Source organism: Brassica oleracea, chromosome C4, assembly GCF_000695525.1.
Source record: "Brassica oleracea var. oleracea cultivar TO1000 chromosome C4, BOL, whole genome shotgun sequence".
NCBI classification, from domain to species: Eukaryota; Viridiplantae; Streptophyta; class Magnoliopsida; order Brassicales; family Brassicaceae; genus Brassica; species Brassica oleracea.
In genome coordinates, this window is record NC_027751.1 from 3,876,790 (window position 1) to 3,904,525 (window position 27,736).

Below are 27,736 nucleotides of genomic sequence, written 5' to 3' on the forward strand. Positions count from 1 at the left end.
AACATTTTTTATTTTTGTTCTTTTATTTAAACTTATAACATTTTTTAATAAATGAATGTGTTGACAACAAGACTCTAAAATTCATATAATATGATCCCAAAATAAAGAATTATGTTTTTTGGTATAAAACCGAATAAACCGAAAACTGACGGTATATAAACCGAACCGAACCGAAGTAAATATGGATTTAGAATGGTAGTTATATTTTACTAACTGAAATACCGAAAAACCGAAAAAACCGAACCGAAACCGAACCGATATCCGGATTGAACACCCCTACTTGTAAGGGACGTGTATAGTGGAGTATTATTTATATGTTCGTAATTTAATGTGTGGAAGCCGGATTATTAAAAAATAATCCGACACAATTAATGAATCACATAAAATTATAAAACTGTCGACAGTAAATTTAACAAACTTCAACTACATAAATTTAGTATTGACAATAAATTTAAAACTGATTATTATACTAAACACTTTATCCACTTCATAAAAGCATGGACGAATCATAACCAGAATCCTATGCTTTCTTTATAGGTATGTAAACAGCAATTCCATCTTATTTTATACTACCTCTGTTCTCGAAACTAAGATTTTCTAGAGATTTTACGCTTATTAAAAATATAATAAATGTTTACAGTTTAATTTATTATTTATTTTTCTATACATTTTCTAATTATTCTCCACCAATTAAATCTAATAAATTCAAATATTTGTAATTACTGTTTTTTAAAGTATAAAAAATTACTTTAAAAATATATAAAATCTATCTTTGTGAAACAAAAAGAAAATCTAGAAAATCTTATTTCCGGGAACGAAAGGAGTACGACTTTTATTAATAATACATACTCCCTCCGTTTCTAAATGTAAGTTGTTTTAGCAAAAATAGTTTGTTTCATAATATAAGTAGTTTACATAGTTTAATGCATCTTTTTCATTTATTGGATATTGTGTGACCAATGAAATAATGTTAGGTTTTTAATAATTGGTTGAATTAATTGGTTAAATGATATATTCTTTTAAATAACAATTTTCTAAATATTCGTGATTTTAAGCAAAACTATTTACAATAGAAAACGGAGGGAGTACTTGTTTGTTCAGGTTTTGAATAAAAAAAAGTGTATAGATAAAAATACTCAAGACAAATAAAATGGAAAACAAGAAACTAGAAAGTAATGAGAAGTGGCACTGTCAAACACTTTTTGACATGTCTTGTCCGGAGAATGTTTACTTGAGTGGCCGTGTGAGCAAGAAAACAACTGAAGTTGCATATGTGGGGAAATTTATATATACTTTTTGACATATTTAAGGTAATTATTAGAGCAGTGAATTTTCATGCTAAAATCACCCGTTGATGACCTGAAATATTCCGATCGTGACGTGAAAGCCACCTTTCGAGTTGCAGGCATGTCCCTGAATGAGTCAATGTTTATAGGGAAGTGATTTAACATTAATGAATCATTCACGCGTGTCAGCTTCTCCACGTGCGAGTGTGAGCTGGTTTTCGCTGGCTGGTCTTGTAACGTGAAGGCATCGCAACCGACGGGGACAAACATCCAACGGCGTCTGACGCGCTTGTCATCTTCTCTTTCCCTCCACTTCTTGTCTCTTTAGTCTTTCTCAAGTTTTGCGAATTACGAGCTTGAATCTACCCTCATCGAGCGAACCATACACAATTAATCCTTTCAGCAATATCTGAATATGATAGTAATACTACTACTTTGCTAGTATATGTTAAAAAGCCAAAAAAAAAATCGGCTGAAAATAAAGAAACTCAAGTCAGTTTTTCTTGAACCGTCTACTCAGTAATAAGTAACTTTCAGAATGATGGAATAATTTCAGAATATCAGAGTTTATGGACTCTAGAATTTAACGTTTCACACATTCCTTTTGGTAAAATGTATTTTCTCGTTTAGTTATGTTTTTAATCTTCAAATTGTTTCAATATTATTCAGTGTTACTCATCAAACCATTACTAAAATATGTTTTTATGTCCTAATTGATTTCTTTATACATATATTTTATGATAATAGTAGAGATATGCAAGGGCGGACAGCGAATGAGTGAAATTTTAGCTGATGTTGAATGATTAGCTACCAATGCAATCGTGTAATTAAACACACAGTATAATAATATATGGACATAATTATTGACTTACATGTAGTTTTTTCAGAAAAAAAATGATTTCTATCATCGTTATTTCGTGGATAATAATCTGATTGATAATATATCCTGGATAATAACATATAAGTATACAATCCAACGACAATAACATCTCTTCTTTACATTCTCAGCTTGTTTTTGCCATTTCAACTCGTAATTATTTATCACTAACTTTCATGTACCTTAATTAACTAATCTTAACGTATATGTTGCGGCACATGTATCATGTTAAAAGATATTTGCAGGTCAAAAACATTTATTTGTGAGGAAAAGAAAACAGCTATTATTTTTTTCTACAATTAGAGATTTCCAATCCAACTCTATTTTTCACTCTAAAATAAAATTTAGAGTAAAAATATTCAAATGATACTCTATTTCTCACTCTATAATGAAGTGAAAAATATGTTTACTCCAGATATAGAATAACTTGTTTTTTTTTGTTCATCTCTATTTCCTACTCTAAAATAGAGTATTATTAGAGCAAACTCAAACTTTATTATAGAGTTATTTTATTTTAGATTAAAAAGTAATGTAAATCATTGGAGATGGTTTTAACCTCTACCAGATTATAAGTATTTTAAAGGAGCCATTTCTTAACGCTTGTTTGAAATTTCTATGTCAAGGCAGATCAAAATTTTCAATTAATCATACGTAAGTAAACACAAAATGAATACTTGATTCTTCACATCATGTACGTAGTTTTATTTTGTTTGAACTAGTGACTGCTAAAAATGATATATAATCATATCAGGAATATATATATATATATATATAAGTGTTTGGCTTATTCTACCTTCTTATTGTATTGGAGACTATAAATTTCTCCGTTGCTCTTTACGTAATTTGATTGTGCGTATATAGATACAATTCTTATTTTCTTATGTTCTACCGTTACATTTACAAACGTAATAGAAAAAAGGAAGAAAAAAGACTCGTGAAGGTTAGCTACAAAATTAGATCTCGTGAATTGATAAATGTAATTAAAGACCGTACATTAGGGCGTGTACCAGCTATAAAATCATACATATATATAGCATCAGTTTTTTTTTGAAAATTCGAGATTGACTCGTGCGCTTTAATTTGTGTGTCCATTATAATCTTCGATATAATTCCACGCATCCATGGACTGCATATCTAGTAAACATCATCCAATATTTTTCACGGAACTATTTTGTTAAATTTAATTTTTCCTTATTTTTCAATCAAGAGAGACAAACACACAACTGAAAATTATTACACAACATGAAAAATTGGACCCCACAAAGTGACACAGTAGGTAGGACCCACAAACCGCCATGAGGCATGCTGTCTATCTAAAGTCTAAACCAAACTAAACCCATCTTCCATCTGAATACTTTCTTACCCTTAACCTCTCAGACCTAACCCTAAATCCATCTCTCTCCTCTCTCCCTCTTTTTCTCACAAGCTTCATCTTCATGTTTTACTAGTTCAGCTCCAGTTTCATTGTACATGTACATGACCTTGTATCTCTTTTCTTTTGCTCTTCTTCAAAATTTTCAGTCTTCTTCCCCTTGATTAATTGTATATCCATACTCAAGCTAAGCTACTGGTTTTGGTTTGAGCGAAAGAGAAAAAGGAGATTAATTAACTAGGGTTTTTAAATTGTTTGTCTTTTCACTCAAGAAATGGATCAAGTCTCTCGCTCTCTTCCTTTTCTCTCAAGAGATCTTCATCTTCACCCACACCATCAGTTTCAGCATCAGCAGCAACTCCACGAGATCGACCAGCACCGAATCAGCGGCCTAAAACGCGACCGAGACACTGAGATCGATCCAAACGAGCACTCTCCAGCCGGTAAAGATCAAAACACTCCCGGCTCCGGCGGAGAAAGCGGCGGTGGAGGAGGAGGAGATAATCAAATCACGAGAAGACCACGTGGCAGACCAGCTGGATCCAAGAACAAACCAAAACCACCAATCATCGTCACGAGAGACAGCGCGAACGCTCTCAAATCCCATGTGATGGAAGTAGCCAACGGATGTGACGTCATGGAAAGCGTCACGGTCTTCGCTCGCCGTCGCCAACGCGGTGTATGCGTTTTGAGCGGAAACGGCGCCGTTACTAACGTTACCATAAGACAACCAGCTTCGGTACCTGGTGGTGGCTCGTCTGTGGTTAACTTGCACGGACGCTTCGAGATTCTTTCTCTCTCGGGATCTTTCCTCCCTCCTCCAGCTCCACCCGCTGCTTCCGGTCTAACGATTTACTTAGCCGGTGGTCAGGGACAAGTAGTTGGAGGGAGCGTGGTGGGACCACTCATGGCTTCGGGACCTGTGGTGATTATGGCCGCTTCGTTTGGGAACGCTGCGTATGAGAGGTTGCCTTTAGAGGAAGAAGATCAGGAAGAGCAGCAAACGTCTGGAGCGGTTGTTAAAAATAATAATATCGATGGAAACGCAACGATGGGTGGTGGGACGCAAACGCAGCAGCAGCAGCAACAGTTGATGCAAGATCCGACGTCGTTTATTCAAGGGTTGCAACCAAATCTTATGAGTTCATCTGTTCAATTGCCAGGCGAAGCTTATTGGGGAACTCCGAGACCATCTTTCTAATTCGCCACAAAAAATAATGATACGTTTCTTCGTTTTTCAAATTTAATATATCTTCTGTTAAATTTTAATTTTATTTTCTAAAAGATAATTGTAGCCTTTTATGAAGATTTGGGGTACGTATGGAATCGACGAGAACCGTTTTGGTCATGAGAATGGTCGATCGATCTTTTAGGTTTGCGAGGGGAGTTTGTGTGTCTGCGTTGACTATGAAAAAATAATAAATTGGTTCCAAGATTTTATCCATGTGTTAGTGATAACTAAGCTTTGCGTATATGTTAATTATAGTGCATATATACGCTTATTGAAATGTTTATATATAACGCTCAACGAGTACACCCAAGAAAAAGTTACATGTTACTAACCATGTCAATTTTTTTTGTTGTATATTAGGTCAAATATATGTTTTTATCCCGTTACTTATTAAAGTCTAAATCCATTCCCGAAAAATTCACATTGTTCGTATGTTATTATTTTTCTGTGTTAAAGATTTATTAACAGTGGTTATTTGTATTTAGTATCAACGGCTATAAAATAAAATTATACTAGTTGTAAGGTAGAAGATAGATGGTGAGGCAAGAGGAATAAAAGAAAAAGGAGAAAAGGATGATTGTTCCGAGGTTGGTAAGATAATGGTGAGGCAAGAGGCATAATGACAAGAACAAGACTTGGGAACAAGGTGATTGCATTTGGCGGATACTTAATTGTATTTACACATTTACACGAAAATCCTTAGATATGTACATTTATATAAGTAGTTTCCTGATATTAAGAAACTAATCAAATTGTACAGTATATGACTGTTATGTTATTTTTTAAGTAAGAAAAGGGTCGAGTAGGAAAATGATGGTTGCATCGACTAGCTCACTTGATCACTGCATATACTATATACTATCACATACTGTACATATTATGGAAGAACATAATTTATGTGTGTAGGGTTTGTTTTGTAAGTAGATAGAGAAGAGAAGAAGAGCATTGGATGTAGCACCAACGCACGTGCGTGTCTCTGAGAAGGAAAAGTTCCTTTACGAGGAGATGAGTGAAGTGAGAGTTCCTTACTTCCAAAGCCACCTCCCTTCCACACTTTCCCCGTCATCTCTTATCTGTCTCCCTTTTGCATTTACATCTCATCTCCTCTTTCACCTTTTTCTATAACCTATCGATCGCTCTCTTTTTTTTGCTGTCCGAACGATTACTATCAATCATATAATTATAACGACAAATATAAGTTGAACATAGCCTGCGCAATTATGTTTATGGTGGATGATATACATTCTTATATGTTGTCTATTAAGTGTCTTCTATCAATTTGATGTACCTTTTAAAAAAAAATGTTCCCTGGTTTTATTAGACGGTCAGAAATTTGAAACTTCAAATTTTTGTCGGCATTATGAGTTAGACATAAAATAGATTGTTTGACTTTCAAGTTCAGTGATTACACTACATACAAAACCCAAAATAAATCCACTATAACTGAAGTGGGTCTATCTACAATTCGATATATTATTTATTAGACATATTAGTTATGTTCGGATTCGTGTTTCTTGATTACATAACAGTTGTTTATCAACAAATGTGGTCATAGTTAGTAGTGCTTATGAACCAGATCATTCACTGATAATGTACCAAAAACTAGACTCCGTTTTTATTTTTCTTTCTGTGACGTTGTAAACGAATAAGATTCAGGTTTCCAAACTTTAAGTTGGGCTTATTAATCTTTGACTCGGTTAGGCCATAATATATTGAGCCTACAATCGGCTCATAAGGGAGTGTTCTGTTTTCTTAACGCTCTTACTGGATAGAGGTTAGTGTTAAACATTTCAAGAGTCTTTGATTGCAGAATCTTAATGTGTGTTATTATTAGACAATAGACACTATTATAGACCAAAAAATAGAATTGACTTTAAGAAAACGAAATTATGTGGAGCAGCCACGATGGACCGAATGTACATGAACGTGCATTGCATGAGCTTAATTATATGCACAAAACATATAATCAAAATTATAAACCATTGTTTTGCTCTAAAAAGTATTCGAGAAGGCTGCTAAGACAAAAGTTAGTCCATACTAATCTTTGTACGTGTCGATGACTTAAACTCCACGTGGCAGTATCGCAGAAGCTCTCTCGAGAGACAAAACAAGACCCTACGAAGGCTCTTTGTCTGAATATAATCCTCTGTCTCTAGTTCTTCATCCTCCGTCCATCTCTACCGCCGCTTCCTCCTCCTCATCGGAATCTCTCGTCATTATGCCGAGAAGCCTCTCAATCTCTTCACTTCTCCGTCCAACGATTCTCTCTTCGGTTACTATCATCGGAATCACTCACACTGTCGCCATCATCCTCGCCAACTGATTGCCAAAGCTCGGTGATTTGATTTGTTCTGAGAATTGAGTTCCGATTTTATAATTTGACGTTTGGTAAATTCTGTTACTGTGAGATGGCTGCTTTGAAAGGTTACGGCTTGTGTTCTATGGACTCTTTTATGCACTTCCCCTGTCCAAAGCCATTCCAGGCCTACAAGAGGTTAGTCATTTAGACTTAATTACTAGACATTACGACCTTAAACACCTCTTGTTCTATCTATCATGTTGCTCATAACGCAGAAAGAGCTCGAAATGGATCTCTCCAAAAGCAGCTGTGTTACCCAACTTCCACCTCCCTATGCGCAGCTTAGAGGTCAAAAACAGGTCTGTCTGATAGATAAATAAATAAATAAATAAATAAATAAAGACTTTTTAGATGAATCTAAAAAGCTCATGTTTGTTTTTGTGCTAATGCCAGGACCAACACAGATGACATCAAAGCCCTACGACTCATAACAGCCATCAAAACGCCTTACCTCCCCGACGGGAGATTCGACCTAGAAGCCTACGACGACCTCATCAACATCCAGATCCAAAACGGCGCGGAAGGCGTCATCGTCGTCGGCACGACCGGCGAAGGCCAGCTCATGAGCTGGGACGAGCACATCATGCTCATAGGCCACACCGTCAACTGCTTCGGCGCAAGCATCAAAGTCATCGGCAACACCGGAAGCAACTCCACCAGAGAAGCCATCCACGCCACCGAGCAGGGGTTCGCCGTCGGGATGCACGCCGCCCTCCACATCAACCCTTACTACGGCAAAACATCTATCGACGGTATGATCGCCCATTTTCAGTCCGTTCTCCATATGGGGCCCACGATTATCTACAACGTCCCCGGCCGCACGGGGCAGGACATTCCGCCACGTGTCGTTTTCGAGCTTTCTAGGAGTTCTAATTTAGCTGGCGTGAAGGAGTGCGTCGGGAACGAGAGGGTCGAGGAGTATACGGAGAATGGGGTTTCTGTGTGGAGCGGGAACGATGACGAGTGTCATGACTCGAGGTGGGACTATGGAGCGACGGGGGTTATATCGGTTACGAGTAACTTGGTTCCTGGTTTGATGAGGAAGCTGGTGTTTGAAGGGAAGAACTCGGAGTTGAACGAGAAGCTAAGGCCGTTGATGGGGTGGCTGTTCCGGGAGCCGAACCCGATTGGGCTCAACACTGCTTTGGCCCAGCTCGGTGTGGCGAGGCCCGTTTTCAGGTTGCCGTATGTTCCGTTGCCTTTGGCTAAGAGGGTTGAGTTTGTGAGGATGGTGGAGGAGATTGGGAGGGAGCATTTTGTTGGTGAGAGGGATGTCCAGGCTCTTGATGATGATGACTTTATCCTTATCGGTCGATATTAGCATATACTACTTTCTTGAATCTTTTGGTTAATTTGTTTGGTAATAATGAAGAAGGAAGAGATGGTTTTTATACTTTTTGGTTTATGTAGCTGATGAATGAAAACTCATTCATATGTTATGGTCTTGTTTTGGTGTAACATCCCGAGTTGTGATATGTGAAAAGGTGAGTTGTGATATGTGAAAAGGTTTAAGAGAATTGATTTGGCTACCTATGTCACCAAAGTTGACTTACCTTTTCTGTCACACATTCGTTTAGAACTCCAGAGTTAAGCATGCTTGGGCTGGAGTAGTGAAAGGATAAGTGACCTATCGGGAACGAGGACGTTGCGTTCTTTGAGAGGGGGTGAATTGTAACATCCCGAGTTGTGATATGTGAAAAGACTTAAGAGAATTGATTTGGCTACCTATGTCACCAAATTTGATTTACCTTTTCCGTCACACATTCGTTTAGAATTCCAGAGTTAAGCATGCTTGGGCTGAAGTAGTGAAAGGATGGGTGACCTATCGGGAAGTGATTCGTGATACCGTGCGAGTGAGGCCAAAGGACGGGGAAAGGTCGGGTGGTGATTGCAGGGTCAGTAAACAATGATTCCGTGCCTTGGAAAATTAACGGACCAACCGTCAGACAGGATGAGGCCTACGGGCCGAGAGAGCAGGCGTGGGTGGCCCATTAGCTGTGGGCGGTCGGGGCGTTATAAGTGAAAAATTTGGACCATTTCTCGATTTGTGCGTGACATCCTTGCGCATGGGCCATGCTAATCTTCTCTGTATCGTTCCAATTTTATAGGATGTCGTGGGGCGTTATAAGTGGTATCAGAGCTGGTTAGCATTTCAGTTCTGACCTGAGAGGCGTCTTGAGATCTGTCGTGGGGCGCAACGAGGACGTTGCGTTCTTTGAGAGGAGGTGAATTGTAACATCCCGAGTTGTGATATGTGAAAAGACTTAAGAAAATTGATTTGACTACCTATGTCACCAAGGTTGACTTACCTTTTCCGTCACACATTCGTTTAGAACTCCACAGTTAAGCATGGTTGGGCTGGAGTAGTGAAAGGATGGGTGACCTATCGGGAAGTGATTCACGATACCTTGCGAATGAGGCCAAAGCACGGAGAAAGGTCGGGTGGTGATTGCAGGGTCAGTAAACAATGATTCCGTGCTTTGAAAAATTAACGGACCAACCGTCAGACAGTATGGGACTCACAGACCGAGAGAGCGGACGTGAGTGGCCCATTAGCTGTGGGCGGTCGGGGCATTATATTTGGATTATGAGAACTTGTGATATGCTTTTATTTGCTCTGTTTTTAAATTGTTGGATGGAAACGGCATGCTTGTTTGGTTCTATTGGTTGAAACGGCATGGCGTTGCCATCTTGCGATCTTGGAGCGGTAACAGCATCCCCATGTGAAAATCATTTAATTTTAATATTAACAATTATTTTTCAAGCCATACGGTCTTTGTTAAGATTGACATGTTGAGTAGAAGGTAGCAAATTAGAAACCAACAGAAATATTAACTAAAAAGTAGATTAACCATTAACAAAAGCACACACATACAGAGATTACATATATTAAAAAGATGAATATAAACATATATTCAAAAAGAGATGACAAGGAGATGAAACTATAAAAAAGAAACCAATAAATTAGATGTATACCCCAATGAGACTAAACCCTTGATTGTAACTTATAAGACCCACTTAGATAATAAGACTTTGGTGTGTGTTTAGGGCCCTTAGATTTATTATTATTGACCCACTAAAGAAAGAAGCAGAAGAATATGATCTTAGTGCTTGTTGATGGTAAGGTTGTTGTTTATGGAACATGTGAAACTTTTTTGGTCTGAAGCTGAGAGAAGAGAGCTTTGTTTTCTTGGTGAAGAAGAAGAGCTTTCTTCTTGAGTTTCTCATTCTCTTGTATGATGTATTGGTTCTCCATGTAAAGCCTTATATTTTTCATCTCCATCTCCTTTTCCTTCCTCCACATCCTTCTCCTCCTGGAAAAGTAAAAAATAAAGCACTTAAACACAATAGTGACTTCATTATAGAGTTGATTATAGATAGTGTGTGATGATGGAGATCGAAACCTGGATAGGCGAGGGATACGAACGTGGGTTTGTGTTTTGAGGTACAAAACTAATCTCGTGGGTGTGTCTGAGAATGGTCGTGAAGAACTCAAACACATCTTTGGAGATTCAAGAGAGAGAGACAAGAAGAAGTGAGAAGTGTTTGGGTAGCTGGAGAGATGGATATAGAGAGGCGTTATATAGATGAAAGTTTTTTGCATTTTTTTGGAGAGAGAAGAGAGAGAGAGAGGCTTCTTTTGAAGGTAATGATGGCAAAAGAAGAATCATCATTACAAAGGGACAGGGAGAAGATGAAGTTGAATTTTTTTTTGAAGATGAATGAAGAAGAACAAGTAAACAAAAATAGTCTCTATGTCTACTATTTTTTTCTTTTTTATTTTAGAGTGATTGATTAGTTAATTGTGTACTATTTAGAAGAATTTAGGATGTTTCCTAAAAAGCTCAAACTCACCGTTAAGAGGTACACACGACTAAACAAACTATTGTTATTGATTTGTTTGTTTGCATGTTTTGTCCACTTAATCACATGGTTGATGGGTCTATGTGACAGTTAGTCAAATCTGTGAATCATTTGGCTATTCGTACATTAACAACTATTGTTTCCATATATATAGTATATATATTTTTGAATGAATAAATCACTAGTACAAGCAAATATTTATCAGATATGGACAATTACAATTATTAGTTAATACCACCAGTACTATAACTCACATTCGAGACCAGGCTCGACTCTTGTTCCAACCTAATGAGTTCATACATTATTTTCACCGTTACACAATTACTTTTACTTCAATACCGTTACACATTTACTAAACAATAAACTGGTTATTATATCATCTATGTGACTTATCTTTGATTTTTAATAATAGTTCTTGAGTTTTATGAAGCGATTTGGCAGATTTTTTTGACTGGAAAAAGGGTCAAATCATGATTAGTTGGGGAGGCAAAGAAGTCAAAAAGGTTAAGAGTACGTGAAAACCTCGATCTTCCTCACAAGTACAATTGTTTCTCTTTGCTTAAAACCTTTTTAATCATCAAGTCTTTGTCTCAATTTTTTTTTGCCTTTTTCACGAAGGAAAAAGATTACGTACAAGAGCCTCCAAGGTAGATATTGTTAATCCAGTCAGAATTTTCAACTCTATTGAAAGTCATATCTAATGATGGTTAATCACCGTTAAATATGCACAACAAGACTTACGTTCTAAAGTTTTATTTAATTTACTCCTACTCATTGTGGTCGCCAGTTAGACTCTTTTTTTTTCGTAGATTAAAATATTCATTCTACGATAATAACATAAAATCTGCTTACAACATGTGTTAGGCAATCGTGTATATCTTCTTTAGTTCCTTATATCCTCTTATAATTAATACGTACAATTCTCCAGTATGTTTCATTCTCTAACCCTTAAATCAAAAGGGTACTTTTATAATTAAAATCCTAACCAAATCTGTTCCAAAAGAGACTAAAGCTCATATGATTTGACGGGGAAGATAATGCAAAAAGGTAACAAGAGGGAATCATGGTTCACGATGGGTCACGTGAGGTAGGGAGCTTGGGTTTTAAAAAATGGTTCTGAAACATCGAAATAAGAGGAGAAAAGTGTGAAATGAATGCAACCGAATCGGGTGCAGTGACTTTTATTTAACACATACAAATGTAAATGTATGTTTTGTCTTGCGTAGTAAGTAGTAGTAGTGACTAGTGAGTGGGGAAAAAGTCATGAGAGTACTCGAGTAGGAGTAGAAGCAAAAGCCAAAACACATTAAATTTAGAAAACGAAACCACCGATTTGGCTTCTTCTTCTCATAATCATCACACCCATTTGCCGTATTAACACCCGTTCCCCACTCGACGACGATAGATTCATCAACCATCATCATTGTGCATATTGATTTTTGTGGGCTATTTTCTTTTTAATGCTCAAACCCAAGTTCCACATACCACATGCACATATGCCCAATCCCCTTCCTTGGAGTGGCCCAATCAATAACTTTATTTTACAAACTATAATTTCTCTTCTTTTTTTTTACCAGCGACTTATAAATAAGCCATATCAAAATTCTCTAAAACCTAGTTAAAAATAAGAAAAAAAAGAAACACTAAAAAGCTAAATTTCATAATATTCAATAAGAATATCAAGCTAGACATTGACAAAAAAAAACTCTACTCATTACATGTATTGATGATGATATACAAGGAGAAAAAAAAGAAAGAAAGAAAAGGACTAGGAGGACCACTACAAAAAGATGTACTCATTTCTTGTATTGATATTTCAAATTGAAACTCAAAATGCAAAGACAAATTAAGTAATAAGAGAGAATCAATGGAACTGGAGGAGATAGTCAACACCGAAATGAAAACCTTCTCCATCCACGCTTCAATACAAAGTCTTCAAAACTTGTTATCATTTTGTTATACTCTATTATTATTATGACTATCATCTCTACCATTATTGTTTATATATATAGCCATCTTTTAAAGTAAGTTACTGCTTTCATAATGATGAAAATTGTAGTAAAAGGGAGATTCTCCTCCTCTCCTCAATCCTCACTATCAACACCTCTCTTTTTTTTTTAACTTTCAGATTATCAATTGATGATTCCTCTGACTTGGTTCTTTCTTCATCTGTCTATATTGTTAGCCCCATCTCTAGCTTAGCCATCTCCTTTCCCCTTCGTTCCATCGTTGCTATCATTGCATTACATTATAAAGAAACTTTGTCCTGATATATAGACATTTCACAAAAAAAAAAAATTGAATCAATTCGTTTAGATTCACGTTCCCACGTAAATTACAAGTCCCATGTTACAACCTTACCATTTGCCATGCCCTATCTACACAAACTTACTTCTAATGTACGAAATTAAACGAAAATGAGCCCACGAGTACGAAAACTAAACTAGGATGGAGATTTGGCAAGAGAGTGAAACTTAATGAATATGTTAAACCGAGAGCAAGGTCTTGTTGCTAAGGAGCTTTATCGTCTTCGTCCATGGTGTCCACCTGTTTTTGATTTTCATCAGCTTCGTGGCTTCCTTCACTATCCGAATCCAAAGAGTGTGCTCTCAGCTTGTCATCATTCATATCAGAACCCTCTGTGTCCGAGTCTGAGACAGGACCAAGTTTCTCCTTCACATGGTCATCATCATCTGTATCAGAACAACTCACTGTCTCAGAGTCGGAAGAAACCTTATCATGATTTATTTTTCCCTGTTCAATGATCCCCATTGTCTCCTCAACAGCGACTTGCTCAGCGTCAGCTTTCCTTGTAGTGTCCAGGACCTCAGGAACTGTCGGTTTAGTTTGACTCTCCCCTACTTGAGCGGCCACTTCCTTGATTCTTTGAGTCTGACTCTCTTCATCCTCTCTGCTTCTTTCGGCTTCGTTTTCTCCATGTACAGATGGAGCTGTGCTATAAGCCCAACTCCCAGCAACTTCAGAAGCTAGAAGATCTGACGTTCTTATAGTCCCTACTCCCTCTGTGTCTTGCGTATCTCTTCCATCGTTCAAGGGGTTGTTCCTTAACAAGAGAGCAGCTTCATCATTCTGATCACCTTCATGTACCTGAGTTTCAAAGTCTATTTGCATTGTATCACCAGCTGAAATGATTGACTTCCTCAGATGGTCATTTCCTGGACTCTGAGTTTCGTCAACTTGCTCTGTTCCTACAGGGTCTGTTCCCGAAGTGGGTGCTGTACCAACAACACCTATATCGGAACCAAACCCACCCTTGGAAACTTTGTCGGAGCTTGCATAATCAGCTTCTTGGGTGTTTTGGCCTTCTTGGCTCATGATCTCACAATCATGCTTCTGAGTAGCATCCGCATCTTCACAGGACGTATCAACAACTTCGTTTCTGTCAGACCTTTGCCCTGATGTGGAGGAGCTTGCCTTGGCAGCACAGTTCGTTGCTCTGACATCTTCCCGAGTATTATTACCTCTGATGAGACTTCTGTTTACTGGATTAAGATCAATATCTAATGAAATATTGTCACAATTTTCCTCATCTTCTAGAGTTCTCTGCATGTTCTTGAGCTGTTCCTGCTGCTTTGCAAACAGAGCTGAGATCTCCTCAGTCGTAGAATAAAATGCCCGCAACTGAGTTTCACTGCATGAAGATTCCGCGTGTCAATAAGCCAGACCAATCAAACTTGCGTAACAATGCATGCTAATAGTTTAAAGGCAACACAGTCAACAAGAAACTACCTTCTTACCAGGAAATCTAGACAAGCATAAAAACAGTACAGCAGCACTAAACATAAACTTACAAGTGAATAAAGGAGTATGCATGCGTTAAGTTTTTTTACCATTGACGTTTGAAGATCTACCATAATGTTGGTTATCCAACCAATCATATACAGAAAAAGTTGAGGCCTAAAGTAAATATCACGACGAGTGTAAATATCTTACCGGAGCATGATTCTTTCTCTTGCACCACGGTGTCTCTGTCTTTCAACGTCAAGATCTCGAAGAGCAGCACTTATCTCTAGTTCTAAGGCAGACACTTTTGCCCATGCTTCTTCTCGGGCTGCCTGCTAACGAAACAAAGAAAGTCTCAGCTTAAACATATAACTTCATGGAGACAACCTTACAAATCTCTAGCTACATGTACACGTTCTCTAAAGCAGCATATTATCATATTCTGTAACAGGGGGCAGAGGTCGGAAACAGAAGCATGTCGCTGATTTTAAACTGTGAAAAAAGAATTGAGGTAGATAAATCTATTTCCATTCTTACCTTTTCGTTCTCCAGATCCTTTTGCAGTCTTTTTATTTCCAGGTCTAGTTCTTCCATTTTCTGTTCAATATAGAAGTTTTTTGGCAACAAATGCAACCGTTAATACAGAAAGAAAAAGAGAGAAGAGAACTATGCAAAATAAGAGTAAAATTGCATTCAGGTTTTGTACTTTTTGTGCATTAGCAGAAGCAAGCTGCTCCTCGGAAAGTTGAGCTTCTAGCTGACGGTTTCTATTGTCAGAGTAGACCAGCTTCTGCCTCGTATCTTCCTATAAAATACCAACACACTTCTCAAATGACAAAAAAAAAGTGGAGAAAGGAGTTCAAGTTTTCTGTAGAATTTACTACAAAACATACCAATTTTGACATCAAAGTTTCCACTTGGGTGGACCTTTCTTTCTCTGTCTCCTGAATATTTGTCAAGTCAACTGTCTTATTCTGAGGCCATAATAATAAAGAGGAGTTAATTCACACAGCAAGTCTCAATTAATACCTTCATTTTGTTGATTACTTCTTGTTGTTCCCTCTCGTGTCTCATAGCAACATCAGAAAATCTGTTCAATTCTTCCTGAGCCTCAATTTGGCATTTATGTATCGCAGCTTTTATTTCAGCAGCGGCAGTTTCTCGTTCCTCTTTTCTTTGACTTCTCTCTTCATCCACCCCTGTCTTCAGTTCATCTATAGTTGCCTTTTGACTGAAAGGAACAGTTGAAGTTATCATGGGGCTACATATTTGCAATGCTCAGGCTTATAAACGCATAGCCACATATGAACAGGGAAAGAGTTTATACGACGATCAACCAGGGGAAAACACTTTATTTACCTTTTAATTATTTCATTTGCTTCACTGAGAGATTGCAAAGAACCGCTTAGTCTCTCGCCAAGGTCATCTATAGAATGCTTCTGTTCTGCGGATACTTTGTTGACCTGCGCCAGTTCTTTTTGCCTAGTATCTATTAGCTCACGCAGCTCAGTCAATTCATTCTGAAATGATTTTGCAACGGAGTCTTTCATCTGTTTTATTTCCTGCAGAATGCAAAGAAATATTAGTACAGATACTTAAATAATCCACAAATCACTTGAAGATCATACCATAGTTTTTATCTTCTGTCAACAACATTTAACCTTAAAAAACACCGCCCGCCATATCACAAATTCAAAGAAAAACTCAAACATACACTTTCATGAAGCTCCACAATTGCCCGGGACTCATTACGCAGAGTGTCAACGGTAAGCACTTGTGCTTCTAACTGTTTCCTCAGTTCCTGAGTACACCATTTAATTGTTTACATCAATGTTTATACAAATCACCAACATCTATTAACGGACAAACATACTGTGTTTGATCGCTGGAGGCTCTTAAAATCATCCAAAGATATTGGACCATCAGGACCACCAATCCCAATCCCCTTCGGCCTCTTAATTTCACAAGTTATATCCTCTTCACAGCAGAAAAAAAACACAGATCCAAAAGTGAGAAAACACGTGCTATACAATGGTGGAAAAAATGTCCTAATACGTTCCACTCCTAAGTCTATGCGAATGGCAAGTTGGGAACAAAAAAAAAAGGCCTGGACCCTGGACTACCTGCTTTTCTTTTTCTGCTCATGGAGGAAACCGCAGGATTGTTTCCAAGTATTTCGCGGTATACAAATGCAAAGGCCTTCTCTGAAAGAAAAGAAAGAAAAAAAAATGCAGCGGTCAAGTGTTATAGTCCTAAAAGCCACTGAGAATGCTTGAGAAAGAGATGTAAGTTACCATGGTCAGGAGGAGCAGCAAAAGATATGATGTCACCATGCTGAACCCTGACTTCAGGACCTTTCTTCTTCACTCTCTCCCAATTGAGAAACGTACCATTCGTGCTGCATCAAAGAGAGACGAACACACACACAAAAAAAATAAAGATTAAATCTTTAGTTCACTAACCTATAAAGCAGAAGAGGGGTTTTAGTTCACTAACCTAGTGTCTTCCAAGAAGACAGACGCATCACCGCCTGTGACCACCTTACGATGTATCTTACAGTGATTCCCACTTATAGCATTCGACTCAACCTGATAGCTCGCGTGACTCGGCAGCCGCCCGAAGCAATGCTCATCAGAATTCAAAAGTATGTTTATTCCCTAAAACCACATTAAATCACAAAATCAAAACTTAGAAGAGGAATCAATCACACTACAGTCCGAAACCTGGCGGCGTTTGCGAGCGTTATTCGAAATTGCGGTGAGGACGCCCCAGACGTTCGAGTCGTAGTTCTGCAGCGGCTGAGAGGCGATGTTAGCAGCGACGGAGACGATGAAGTCCTTGGAGTTCATCGACGGAGATGCAGAAGCGTCGTTTTGGCTACTATTGATCCGCGACGAAGCAGCAGCCGCAATCTTACCGTCCGCCGCAGTAGACGCCATTTAGGGTTACGGCGAAGGGAGAAAAAATGGCGGGGGTTTTGGAACCCTAACACTGATCAGGAGGAGCTTTTTATTCTCTGTAGTTTTGGGTGAAGCTTCTCGAGGAAGACGGACGTCTGAACGCCCTGTCGTTCGTTAAATAGAACCGAGGAATGAGCGTCGCTTTATATAGAAATAAACGATAGGGTTTGCGCTTTTAGAATGTAGAGACGATATGAGGGTCGTCAACGAGAAAAGGTGTCGGTGTCAAGACGGGCCTTCCGCTTTCTTTAATGAATATTACTGGCCACTGGGCCATACTTCTGCCAACTCCAGACAGTGTAGACCCTCGTATTGTACATGTGAAATTGCCGTTTTGTATAACCCTCGGTAGCCCTGGACAATCGAGTGATTTTGGATAGTTTCGGGTTCGGTTCGGATAGTAAATATAGGAACAAAAAAATACCCGGAAAAATTCGGTTTTCATTTGAATCCGGTTCAGGTTCGGATAATTTGGATAAAATATCAGTTATTTAGGGTAAAATTTCAAATAATTAGGATGATTCAGATAATTTGTTTGGATATTTCGGATTATTTTGGATATTTCGGATAAACTATCCGAATAGTTTCAGATACTTTCGGGTAGTTCGGATACTTTATAATAATTTAGTTATCATCAACTATTTTCAGATATTTTTAATAAAATTTTAAATTTAAAATATATATTTAGTTATGTTATATGTATATATAATTAATATTTTTATATATTCAGGTATCCGTTCGGTTCTCGGTTCGGTTCAATTATTTCGGATATAAAAATATATGAACCAATCGGATATTTGGGATTATTGGTCCGGTTCCGGTTTTGGATATTTCGATTCGATTCCGGTTATATTACCCGTACCTAATCCTCAAATCTGGAATATTCTCGTTGTTCATTTATGGAGTTAAGACAACAAAAATTAGCAAAAATAATAATTAAATCTAAAACTGGAAACTTTGCTTTATTCGTTGCTTCGCGGGTAAAGGGTAGTATAAGGTATCATTTGCTGGAGTGTTTAAGTTTAAATTAAAAACAAGACAAAATCTGAGTTCTGAAATAAGAAATTGGGGACATGAGATTCTTAATCACTAACTAAAATTTAAAAACCTTAAAGCACATTTAAATCAAACAATACAGAACATTTAATTATAAACAACTTATCTTTAACGTAGTGGTTGATCTTTAATCAATAACTAAAACTTAAAAACCCTAAAGCATATTTGAATCAAACAATACAGAACATTTAATTATAAACCACTTGTCTCTTAACATAGTGGTTGTTTGTGCCTACAAATTTCATTTCAGAAACCCATTTCAAAGTTTGAACTGGTGGCACATTGTATATTTGTATTGTTCCAATCTCTAAAATGTAAAAAGAAAAAAGTTTATAGAAGATAAATAACTGAAAAGGGGATCATTTCTGAACAGTCTAGTATCAGATAAACAGTGAAAGCAATAATGAAACTGTGATTAAATAAAAGATTTAAACCTCACTCTCTAATCCCAGGTTTAAGCTCAGCAACCATAACCACAAAAGCAAGTAGAACAAAAATAAATTAAAAAAGAACAAAAGCAGTGGCAGCTTGCGTAATTACGAGAATTTGAAAGATCAAAGAGACACTGAAACGGCTACAGCGACGAGCGTGACCAATGCGGTGAACAACGACGGCGAGCTCACCGCAACCGCCGCGTTAGCCGACTTGCTATTCGCTGAACCAACCGGCGAGTCCGAAGGAGAACTCTCCGGTGACTCGTCCGTCGGAGGTGCCGGCGGTGAAGCTGCGGTTGGCGAAGGACCTTCCGCCGGAGAAGGTGTCGGTGCAGTAACCGGAGCCGGCGCCGGCGCCGGAGAAGTGGCGTTTCCGAATAGCTCAGGAGGGAGGAGGACTTTATCCACCGAGAATATCACGACCGGAGTGGCGTCAAGCACCGTGTCGGCGAGTCTCGACGGAGCAATGCCGGTGTGGAGAACCACTTCGTCGCCGGAGGTCGACGTCGTGATATCGTATTTCCCGGCGCCGTTGGTGGCCAAAGTGGAGATTTTGTTTTTGTTAGTCTTCAAAGAGCCTTTGGGCTTGTACTCAGCGAGGGCGTGATACTCTAGGAGCGAGACCACCTCAGCTTGCGTGAGCTTCGTCAGATCCGGAACGTCGTCGTCTTTGAAAGCCTCATCGTTGGGCGCGAAAACCGTCAAGCCTTTCTCGATGGTGGACTCGTAGGTCTTGAGTACGCCGCTCGAGACGAGCAAACCGGCGAAGGTTTTGCAACCGGCTTTCTCGAGCAAACCGGTTAGGTTCGACACGGCGGCGGAAGGAGCGGGGGCGGTCAAGAGTCCCGGAGATATGATCGGAGCGTCGATCTCGAGGACGGAGATGTTGTAAGGGATCTGCTTGACGGACTTCGTGTAGGAGGAGTCGAGCTTGGAGCCTGAGGCGGCGGAGCCGAAGCCGACTTTGCCTCCCTTGAGGTCGGTGATGTTGACGAAGCCTAAGTTTCCGGGGGCGTTTCCGGTGGTTTGGTAGAGCGTGGTGGTAAGAACCGTGCCGTCGGAGATCTTGTGGAGTTTCTGGGGGTCGTAGTAGTCGAGGAGGACGAGGAGGCTCAGAGCGTTTTTGATGACGGAGAGCGGGTGTTTTCCGGCGAGGGAAGCCATCGCGCCGTTGTTGAGGACGAGGAGGGTGATCGTCGAGCGGCTGTTGATTTCGTCGGCGAGCTTGGTCTGAGAGAGGTAGCTGTTGAAGGAGGAGTACTCCGGGTTATCAGCGAGGATTTGGGTGATGTTGTGGCATCGTACGGTGGAAGCGAGGGCGAGGAGAGAGAAAGTGAGGGCGAGGAGAGAGAATGTCTGAGGCGCCGCCATGATGAGACGGTTGAGTTTCAGTGTAAGTGTGGAGAGCAGAGGAAGTGAGAAGACAGAGAGGAAGGATGAAAGTTAAATGAGGTGAAACCAATGGTTAAGTGTTACCGTGGTCAGGTTATATTTTAACTAGGGTTTAATTTATTCTTTATCAATGTGTGTTGTTTATAAGTAAGCTGGGTTGGATTGGGGCCATGTGCTTTTTCGGACAATAGCTGTAAGAAGAAAGAGGCCATTCCATTTAATTGTCCTTTTGTATTAAATTACCAAAATGGACTCTGGGCTTCTTCTTACACAGGTTGATATATTTAACACTTTAGTTAACTTTTTCTCAGTGAAAGAAAAAGTAATTAAATTATACCCTCTAATTAATCGATTGTGTAGGTCTGTATATGTACGTAGGAGTGGACGCGGTACTTGCTTTTTTAATATTTGTCTTACCTTGAACGAGTAATGAATTTTTCGATTTGTATTTGGCTTGTCGGAAACGAGTACTTGTTATTTCGAGTACTTGTCCAAAAATATGTTACTTGCAAGTTACTTGCATTGTTCGATTACTTGCTATTTACAAGTATTTATTAATTACATGTATATATTTTCAAGTTTCTAAAAATTACTTGATAGATAATATCTTACGATAGAAGGTTATGAAGTTTGTTTTATTTACTCGACTTGGTAAAAACACGAGAGTTATTTTAAATACAATATTTGCACCTAAAAAAAGAAAATGGAATTCGATAAGAAAGTATTGTTTACTTCTTACAACAAAGAAATATTTGTTTAGAGCTTTGATTTTATGGTTTAATTATCATTTTTAGTCGTAAAACAAGTAACAAGTAATATCAAGGTGATTCGTAACTTTTTTTGTGATACTTGTTACTTGCCTTGTACTTGCAAGTAGCAAAACTCAACGACTTGATACTTGATTTGGCAACGACGAGTACTTGAAAAAACGAGGCGAGTACGGGTCAAATAGCGGGTATAAGGCAAGTAACGAGTATTGGTGTCCAGCCCTATATATATGTGTTCACAATATATATTTTTTTTGAACAGATTTTTTTTTTTTTTTGAACAGAATGTGTTCACAATATTTAAATTTTGAAAATATGTATTAAAATAGTTTGTTGATTGGTGGCTTATTCATGATTCTAACCTGACTTTATTGTAGAATAAAAACATATAGAAAAATACATGATTAAATATATATATATATACAAGTCGGTGAGGGCCAATATTGAATCACTGCTTCCCATTAAAAGTTTTTTTTGAGCTGTTAAAGCAAATACTGTCCACATGTCTTCCATATATAATATCAACTGTGATTGTGTGATATTACTAAGCATTCAATCAAACATTTTTTTTTTATTTTCATATAAATAAAGTATTTTTCCTTGTTTCTTTGCTTATTATCAGAAAAGAATATTTTATAACTACAGTTGTTTCCATGTTGAGAAAAGTATTAGATGGGAAGACAATGTTAGAATTACATCCAACTGTTAAAACAATTTTTTGAACAATGTGCTGAAATGAAACATACAATGTGCGTTTTCTGAATTTGCCCAGAGATTTAGAGAATAACATCAAATGAGGCACACACCTTTAGGATCTGCGTGCTTGACGATCCAAGGGTGTTGCATGATCTTCGTAAGAGAGAGTCTTTTGGAAGGATCCTTTACAAGAAGCTGCAGAAAATCATAAGCAAAGTATGTTAATGACCTACAGAGTCCTTACGGGTAATGCTTTAGTTTAGGCCAACCTGACTGATTAGATTTCTAGCTTCCGCAGAGACATTTGGCGTAGGAGGAAAACTCAGATCGATCTTAACAATTCTGCATACCAATATGTATAAATAAGCTTCATCAGGAACTATAAGGTTTAACGTTCTTCTGTGATATCTACAATTCTCTTACCTCTTGAATGTATCTTTCTGACTCTCAGCTTCGAAAGGAGGGTTCCCATAGAGAAACTCGTAACACAGTATCCCTAAAGTCCAGTTATCAACAGCATGATCGTGATCTCTGTGTTCAACCATCTCAGGTGCCAAGTAATCTAACGTCCCACACATTGTTTTCCTCTTGTTACTTGACTGCACTGACCACCCAAAATCTGCAATTTTCAACCTTCCCTGCAATGTAAATCATATTACTAATGACAAAGAGCCAAACTCTTGAATGTAAAACACACTACAACCATCCTTACATACCTTATGATCAAGCAACAAGTTCTCGGGTTTGATGTCTCTATGAATCACACATTTCCCATGACAATAGGCCAGTGCCTGACTTAGACTTGAAATGTACTGAAAATGTCAATGATCTAGTCGTTAAGCAGATCCTGGGCCAAGCTAGATGAAACATTCGTCTCAAAACCCCCAATTTTTTTTGAAAAAAATCATATATACGAAAAAAAATTCAAGCCTCCAAACTATTGAAATCTTTTATTAAATTAAATCGTCTATAGTCCCCAAAATCTCAGAGCCGGCCATGCGGATAGTTTCAGGCGACATTGAGAGAGAGCAAGGAGAGACTCACAGTGGCGGCTTGTTGTTCGGTGAGATGACCATTCTCTCTGAGGAGGCCATAGAGCTCACCACCGTGAGCATACTCGAGGATCAAGAAGATACGCTCATCGTCGTCGAACCAACCGAAGAGACGGAGGATGTTGGGGTGCCTTAGGCTCGTTTGGATCTCCATCTCTCTCCTTAGCTGGTGATGGAGTTTGTACTTCTCGATCTGCTCCTTGAATATCACTTTCAACGCCACCACGAAGTGACTCTAAATCACACACACACAGTTTGAGATTCGAAAAATTAGGTTTCCATAACAATACAAGATGGATTCAAACCGTTAGAAGGAAGTGGTGTACCTTGACTTCGCGAGCGAGATAGACTCTGCCGAATTTGCCTTTACCTAACGGTCTCCCGATCTCGAAATCTGCAAGGGAAAATGGCTTCTCGGGGTCGCGAGCGTCAGGATCTGTCGGTTTCTTATCCATTTCTCCGATCACCGACGACAACAAGAGAGGCTCTGTGATTCTAAGGGAAGATAGAGAGAGAGAAAGAGGAGGGAGAAGCAGATTTGAAAATCGATTTTAGAAAAGTTACTGAAGAAAAAGATGACCTACTCTAAACGCAGCGTTTAAGAAGATCTGATATGCGAATAATTACATCAAAATGACGATATTACCCTCTACGGCCTTTTAATTAATCCGAATCATGCGCATTGAAAGTAGCTTAATATCTTGGTTAATCAATGTTTACCTATTTAACGATGAAGTGTCAACTCTTCATGCACAGCAACTACAGGTAAATGAAAGATTGCAATTCTTCAAAAAATGTCACTGTTGATTATATAAATGCAGTATAATTCAACAAAGTAGAGAAAATTTAAGATATAATTAACCATGCATTATCTAATAAATAAGTATGAAAATTGAATAGAAATAAAAATATTATATATTTATAAATTCCCTTAGATAGTATTTTTTAGTTTATTTTCACAAAAATTGATCTTCAAAGAGGAAAATGACCAAAAGAAATTTTATTGAAAGGTAAATATGCATTTATACTCTTAGAATTAACTAATTTAAGACTTAGTATTTAGAGTTAATGGGTTGAGTTTTGTAGATGAGTTCAAATTTTTAAAAATAGAAAATAAATGTTAAAATTTTCAAAAAAAAAAAAACTATTTTAGTCAATTTATTTTTTGAAGACTATTTTTATGACAAAAACTTAAAAATGACTATTTGAGAAAATTGTCTTTAAAAAAAACTTATAAATTGAGTAGCTTTTATATTATGAAACAGATATTTAATGATTCATGACTTCATGTTCATAGAGTACATTCAACTTCTCTTGGAGGCACAACTTTTTTTTTTCTAGAACCAAATCAAAACATGGATGAGTTTGCTTTCAAAACAATTCGGTGTTAGGTCTGTAATATCAATCTACATTTCAATTGTTTTATTCTGTTTTTAGCTCAACACCATATATTACAAATCGTCTCAACATTTACAATATCTTTATCACTTAATTACAAGAAGAAATTCAATTAGAGCCAAACTCAGAGTTCCAGCGTTCAAGCTCTTCCCATTTGCCTTTACTCAAGCTTGGTCTTATCACTGCCATCGATTTCCTAAAATCATCATATCTCAGCGGTCTCACCTGCAAACATTTACACATCCATTCATTAAACAAACAAACAAACCTTTTCAACTCAAAGAAACTTGAAAACTGTTTTGCAATACTTTATTTGCTTGGATGGTGAGAATATCAGCACCGAGTTCTCTGATTGGCATCATTGCAGCTTCTTCACACAATGCTTGTAGATCACTTCCTGAGTATCCTGTTACATAATGAAGCGCTTATGCTTATTAGTTATTAGTAAACTCCTAAATAGTAAATAATCATCTGTGTTCGTTTCTTATGGAAAACTTGCCTTCGGTTTCTCTGACGATTTTATCAATGTCTCCACCAGATAAAGAGTGAGGCTGGCACTTCAGTTTAGTTTTAAAAAGTAGTTTCCTGACGTTTGAATCCGGCAACGGTACATATATTCTCTTTACCTAAAAAAATTAATAAATTTAAACCATTTAAATAATCAGATTCTTTCATATAGGGATTGTTGGAGTGGACATGAAAAATCCTGAAGGTGGATAATGTTCTTACCAATCTTCTAAGCACTGCATCATCCAACTCCTGTGGCTTGTTAGTAGCTCCTGCAACCACATTACATTAGGCAAAGCAAAAACAGAACAGATGATTAAAATAAATTATGGTTAAATAGAGTGATGAAGAGGAATCATACCGATGACAATCACCAAATCATCAGGATTAGAAGTCACACCATCAAACTGGATAAGGAACTCTGATTTCAACCTTCTGCTCGCTTCGTTCTCGCTGATCGACCTTGTAGACATTATACTATCTATCTGATAACCAAAGTAAACACACACATTTTAAGATCTGGAACTTTGGTAAGAACAGGCGTTCTTCTGGTTAGTAAATGTAAAGACAGAACGGGGGAAAAGGTACATACTTCATCCATAAATATAACAGAAGGTTGTCTGGATATTGCAACTTGGAACAACGTTTTAACTAGCTTCTCAGCCTCGCCCACCTGACAGTACATGAAAGTCAATTTAGCTATATTTGAAATGAAAAGTCCTATAACAAAAGAAAGTAAACAGAACAAGGCTAAGCACAGACCCATTTAGATGTCAATGAAGATGCTGAGACGTTGAAGAATGTTGCCTGTGACTCGGAAGCAACTGCCTTGGCAAGCATTGTTTTTCCATTGCCAGGTGGCCCAAAGAGAAGCAAACCTAACATAAAGAAGAACTTTCAATTAAGTAAGTCACAGGAGAAGAACAAGAAGAAACCAATCTTACCTCTAGCTGGTCTTCGGAGACCAGTGAACAAATCTCTTCGTTTCGCTGGTAAAATAACCATCTCCAGTAAAGCTTGTTTGGCTCCATCAAGTCCAGCTGCAAGATAGTTCAGGCATAAGTGTGAATCACACTGATATAGCTCATAAACAATGGCACTAACTCACCAACATCATCCCACTTCACAGATGGGCTTCTGTCCACTATTGTTGTGTTGATCATCTCTTCTAACTTATCATCGTACCCATTCCCAGATTCTTTCGCAGGTTTTGGGTTTGTAGTAGTAGCATCTCTAGGGCTCCTCGCCTTCCCAACTCCACCTCTGGGAAGTGAAGTCCTTTGTGTTGAAACTCTTCTATTAGACGCCGTTGAGGAAGCTGAAGCTGAAGAAGGAGATGATGGTACAGTTCTCTACATAATCAAGAATTCAAAAAAAGATGATTCATCATATGAATCAATCCCCACTACAAACATCACATTCTCCTAAAGACAAATACCTTATTCTCAGACACTCCAACACCTAAAACAAGAACGCCATTGATGTCAGAAACAAAGCAAACCAATCAAGTGTCAATGTGAACTCACTGGTGCATTAATAAAAAAATCACCTGCACGCTTACCAAGAGCTTGCAACCTCTCAGATACTTGACTTTGCCATTTAGAAATCTTCTCTCTGTAAGATCTCACCTTCTCCTTCTCACTATACCATATACACAAGTCAACACCACAAATAAAAACCAGTGTTCCAAGAAATTATACAAGAGTAGATTAATTATACATTTATATAATATATTTTAGTTGGTAGGTTTAATTATAAATTATTATGATGAAAATTATCAGATTTAGATATACAAAACAAAATAAATTAGACAAATTTGTGAATTTGAACAAACATTACTGCTTAATTTAACAAAATTAGACTAATTTAGATCAATTTTAAATTACTGAGAGAACATTACTTGGAACTGATGTAAGAAGGAGAAGGAGTGGAGGTAGCTTCGTTCATGATCCTCTGAGCGTTTCTGTAATGAAGAAGCGCGTCGTTGTGTAAACCCCACTCCTCTGCTCTAACACCTTTGGCGATCTCCTCTTTCGCCAAATCGAAGTATCCTTTGAGCTTATACGCAACTCGTTCGTTACTAACCGGAACTCCATCGATAACGTTCATGGAGGAGCCAGATGAAGAAGATGATGATACGGTATGATCGTGATTAGATTCTTCCGTGAAGATTGAGCTAAACGAATCCGATTATATCTCTGAAGAAACTCATTTCTAACAAAAAAAAAACAAAGATTCCGAATTTAATTGAACAGTGGTGATACTCAAAATCAAAAACGACAGAACAGGTTTCACGCACCATGAATTGGTCGGATGAATTCATGTCGGAGAGGAATCAAATCGAATCAGAAATAATCCAAGTGACTGGAAACGAAGAAAAAGAAAAGACGCAAGGTTGAATAATATTCATAGTTTATAAGCCTCTAGGTCGGAAAGAGGGTTTCCAACTGATATCAGAAGGCCTTGGTTTTGGGCCTTCGAGAGAGGGATCAAATTGGTTTGGTTCGGTTCCGGATAAGAACCATTCGGTTTCGAGTATATCGGATAAATCATTCTTATACCCAATAGGTACTTATGAAATTTCGATCCGGTTTCGATTCAGTTTTTGATTTGGTTTCGATCACTTACATATTCGTCAATCCAACCATAGTTCGAGTTACTAAAATGCTAATTTGTAAGTATTTACTATATTTTAATATACAATATATATATATATATATATATATATATATATATATATA

At 37.9% G+C, this 27,736-nt stretch overlaps 7 protein-coding genes across 8 annotated transcripts; 2 read left to right on the forward strand and 5 right to left on the reverse strand.

The window, feature by feature from the left end:
• The first annotated feature begins 3,527 nt into the window (after positions 1–3,527).
• On the forward strand, positions 3,528–4,883 carry LOC106340098 (AT-hook motif nuclear-localized protein 22-like). Its single transcript, XM_013778961.1, has one exon. The coding sequence runs from the start codon at positions 3,810–3,812 to the stop codon at positions 4,734–4,736; it is 927 nt and encodes a 308-aa protein (XP_013634415.1). The 5' UTR covers positions 3,528–3,809; the 3' UTR covers positions 4,737–4,883.
• Positions 4,884–6,682: 1,799 nt separating this feature from the next.
• Positions 6,683–8,632, forward strand: LOC106337532 (4-hydroxy-tetrahydrodipicolinate synthase 2, chloroplastic-like). The gene is made up of 3 exons (XM_013776634.1): positions 6,683–7,260; positions 7,341–7,424; positions 7,519–8,632. The coding sequence occupies exons 1-3, from the start codon at positions 7,175–7,177 to the stop codon at positions 8,444–8,446; spliced, it is 1,098 nt and encodes a 365-aa protein (XP_013632088.1). The 5' UTR covers positions 6,683–7,174; the 3' UTR covers positions 8,447–8,632.
• Positions 8,633–10,012: 1,380 nt separating this feature from the next.
• Positions 10,013–10,852, reverse strand: LOC106340140 (protein LITTLE ZIPPER 1). Its single transcript, XM_013779000.1, has 2 exons — positions 10,530–10,852; positions 10,013–10,439 (listed from the first exon to the last, which is right to left on the reverse strand). The coding sequence occupies exons 1-2, from the start codon at positions 10,727–10,729 to the stop codon at positions 10,259–10,261; spliced, it is 381 nt and encodes a 126-aa protein (XP_013634454.1). The 5' UTR covers positions 10,730–10,852; the 3' UTR covers positions 10,013–10,258.
• Positions 10,853–13,276: 2,424 nt separating this feature from the next.
• LOC106342557 (myosin heavy chain, non-muscle) lies at positions 13,277–17,758 on the reverse strand. Of its 2 annotated transcripts, none has more exons than XM_013781528.1 (13): positions 17,457–17,758; positions 17,230–17,390; positions 17,028–17,131; positions 16,857–16,937; positions 16,607–16,710; positions 16,448–16,534; positions 16,093–16,295; positions 15,763–15,964; positions 15,627–15,677; positions 15,440–15,538; positions 15,271–15,330; positions 14,944–15,068; positions 13,277–14,641 (listed from the first exon to the last, which is right to left on the reverse strand). In XM_013781528.1, the coding sequence occupies exons 1-13, from the start codon at positions 17,670–17,672 to the stop codon at positions 13,501–13,503; spliced, it is 2,634 nt and encodes an 877-aa protein (XP_013636982.1). In that variant the 5' UTR covers positions 17,673–17,758; the 3' UTR covers positions 13,277–13,500. The 2 variants fall into 2 exon arrangements, with proteins under 2 accessions (XP_013636982.1, XP_013636983.1); XM_013781529.1 differs by having other exon boundaries at positions 14,944–15,065; positions 17,457–17,757.
• Positions 17,759–19,064: 1,306 nt separating this feature from the next.
• On the reverse strand, positions 19,065–20,618 carry LOC106342534 (fasciclin-like arabinogalactan protein 8). Its single transcript, XM_013781502.1, has one exon. The coding sequence runs from the start codon at positions 20,552–20,554 to the stop codon at positions 19,304–19,306; it is 1,251 nt and encodes a 416-aa protein (XP_013636956.1). The 5' UTR covers positions 20,555–20,618; the 3' UTR covers positions 19,065–19,303.
• Positions 20,619–21,959: 1,341 nt separating this feature from the next.
• LOC106340367 (serine/threonine-protein kinase Aurora-3) lies at positions 21,960–23,632 on the reverse strand. Its single transcript, XM_013779250.1, has 6 exons — positions 23,417–23,632; positions 23,083–23,325; positions 22,755–22,850; positions 22,462–22,676; positions 22,308–22,380; positions 21,960–22,233 (listed from the first exon to the last, which is right to left on the reverse strand). Exons 1-6 carry the CDS (start codon positions 23,543–23,545, stop codon positions 22,132–22,134), a joined length of 858 nt encoding a protein of 285 aa, XP_013634704.1. The 5' UTR covers positions 23,546–23,632; the 3' UTR covers positions 21,960–22,131.
• An 845-nt stretch (positions 23,633–24,477) lies between these two features.
• LOC106339332 (spastin) lies at positions 24,478–27,207 on the reverse strand. The gene is given in 13 exon segments (XM_013778122.1): positions 24,478–24,713; positions 24,797–24,894; positions 24,988–25,114; positions 25,218–25,267; positions 25,357–25,480; positions 25,588–25,668; positions 25,758–25,873; positions 25,940–26,035; positions 26,104–26,347; positions 26,434–26,456; positions 26,545–26,636; positions 26,896–27,182; positions 27,184–27,207. Coding segments are annotated over 13 exon segments (1,479 nt in total). The 3' UTR covers positions 24,478–24,596.
• Between the last annotated feature and the right edge of the window lie 529 nt (positions 27,208–27,736).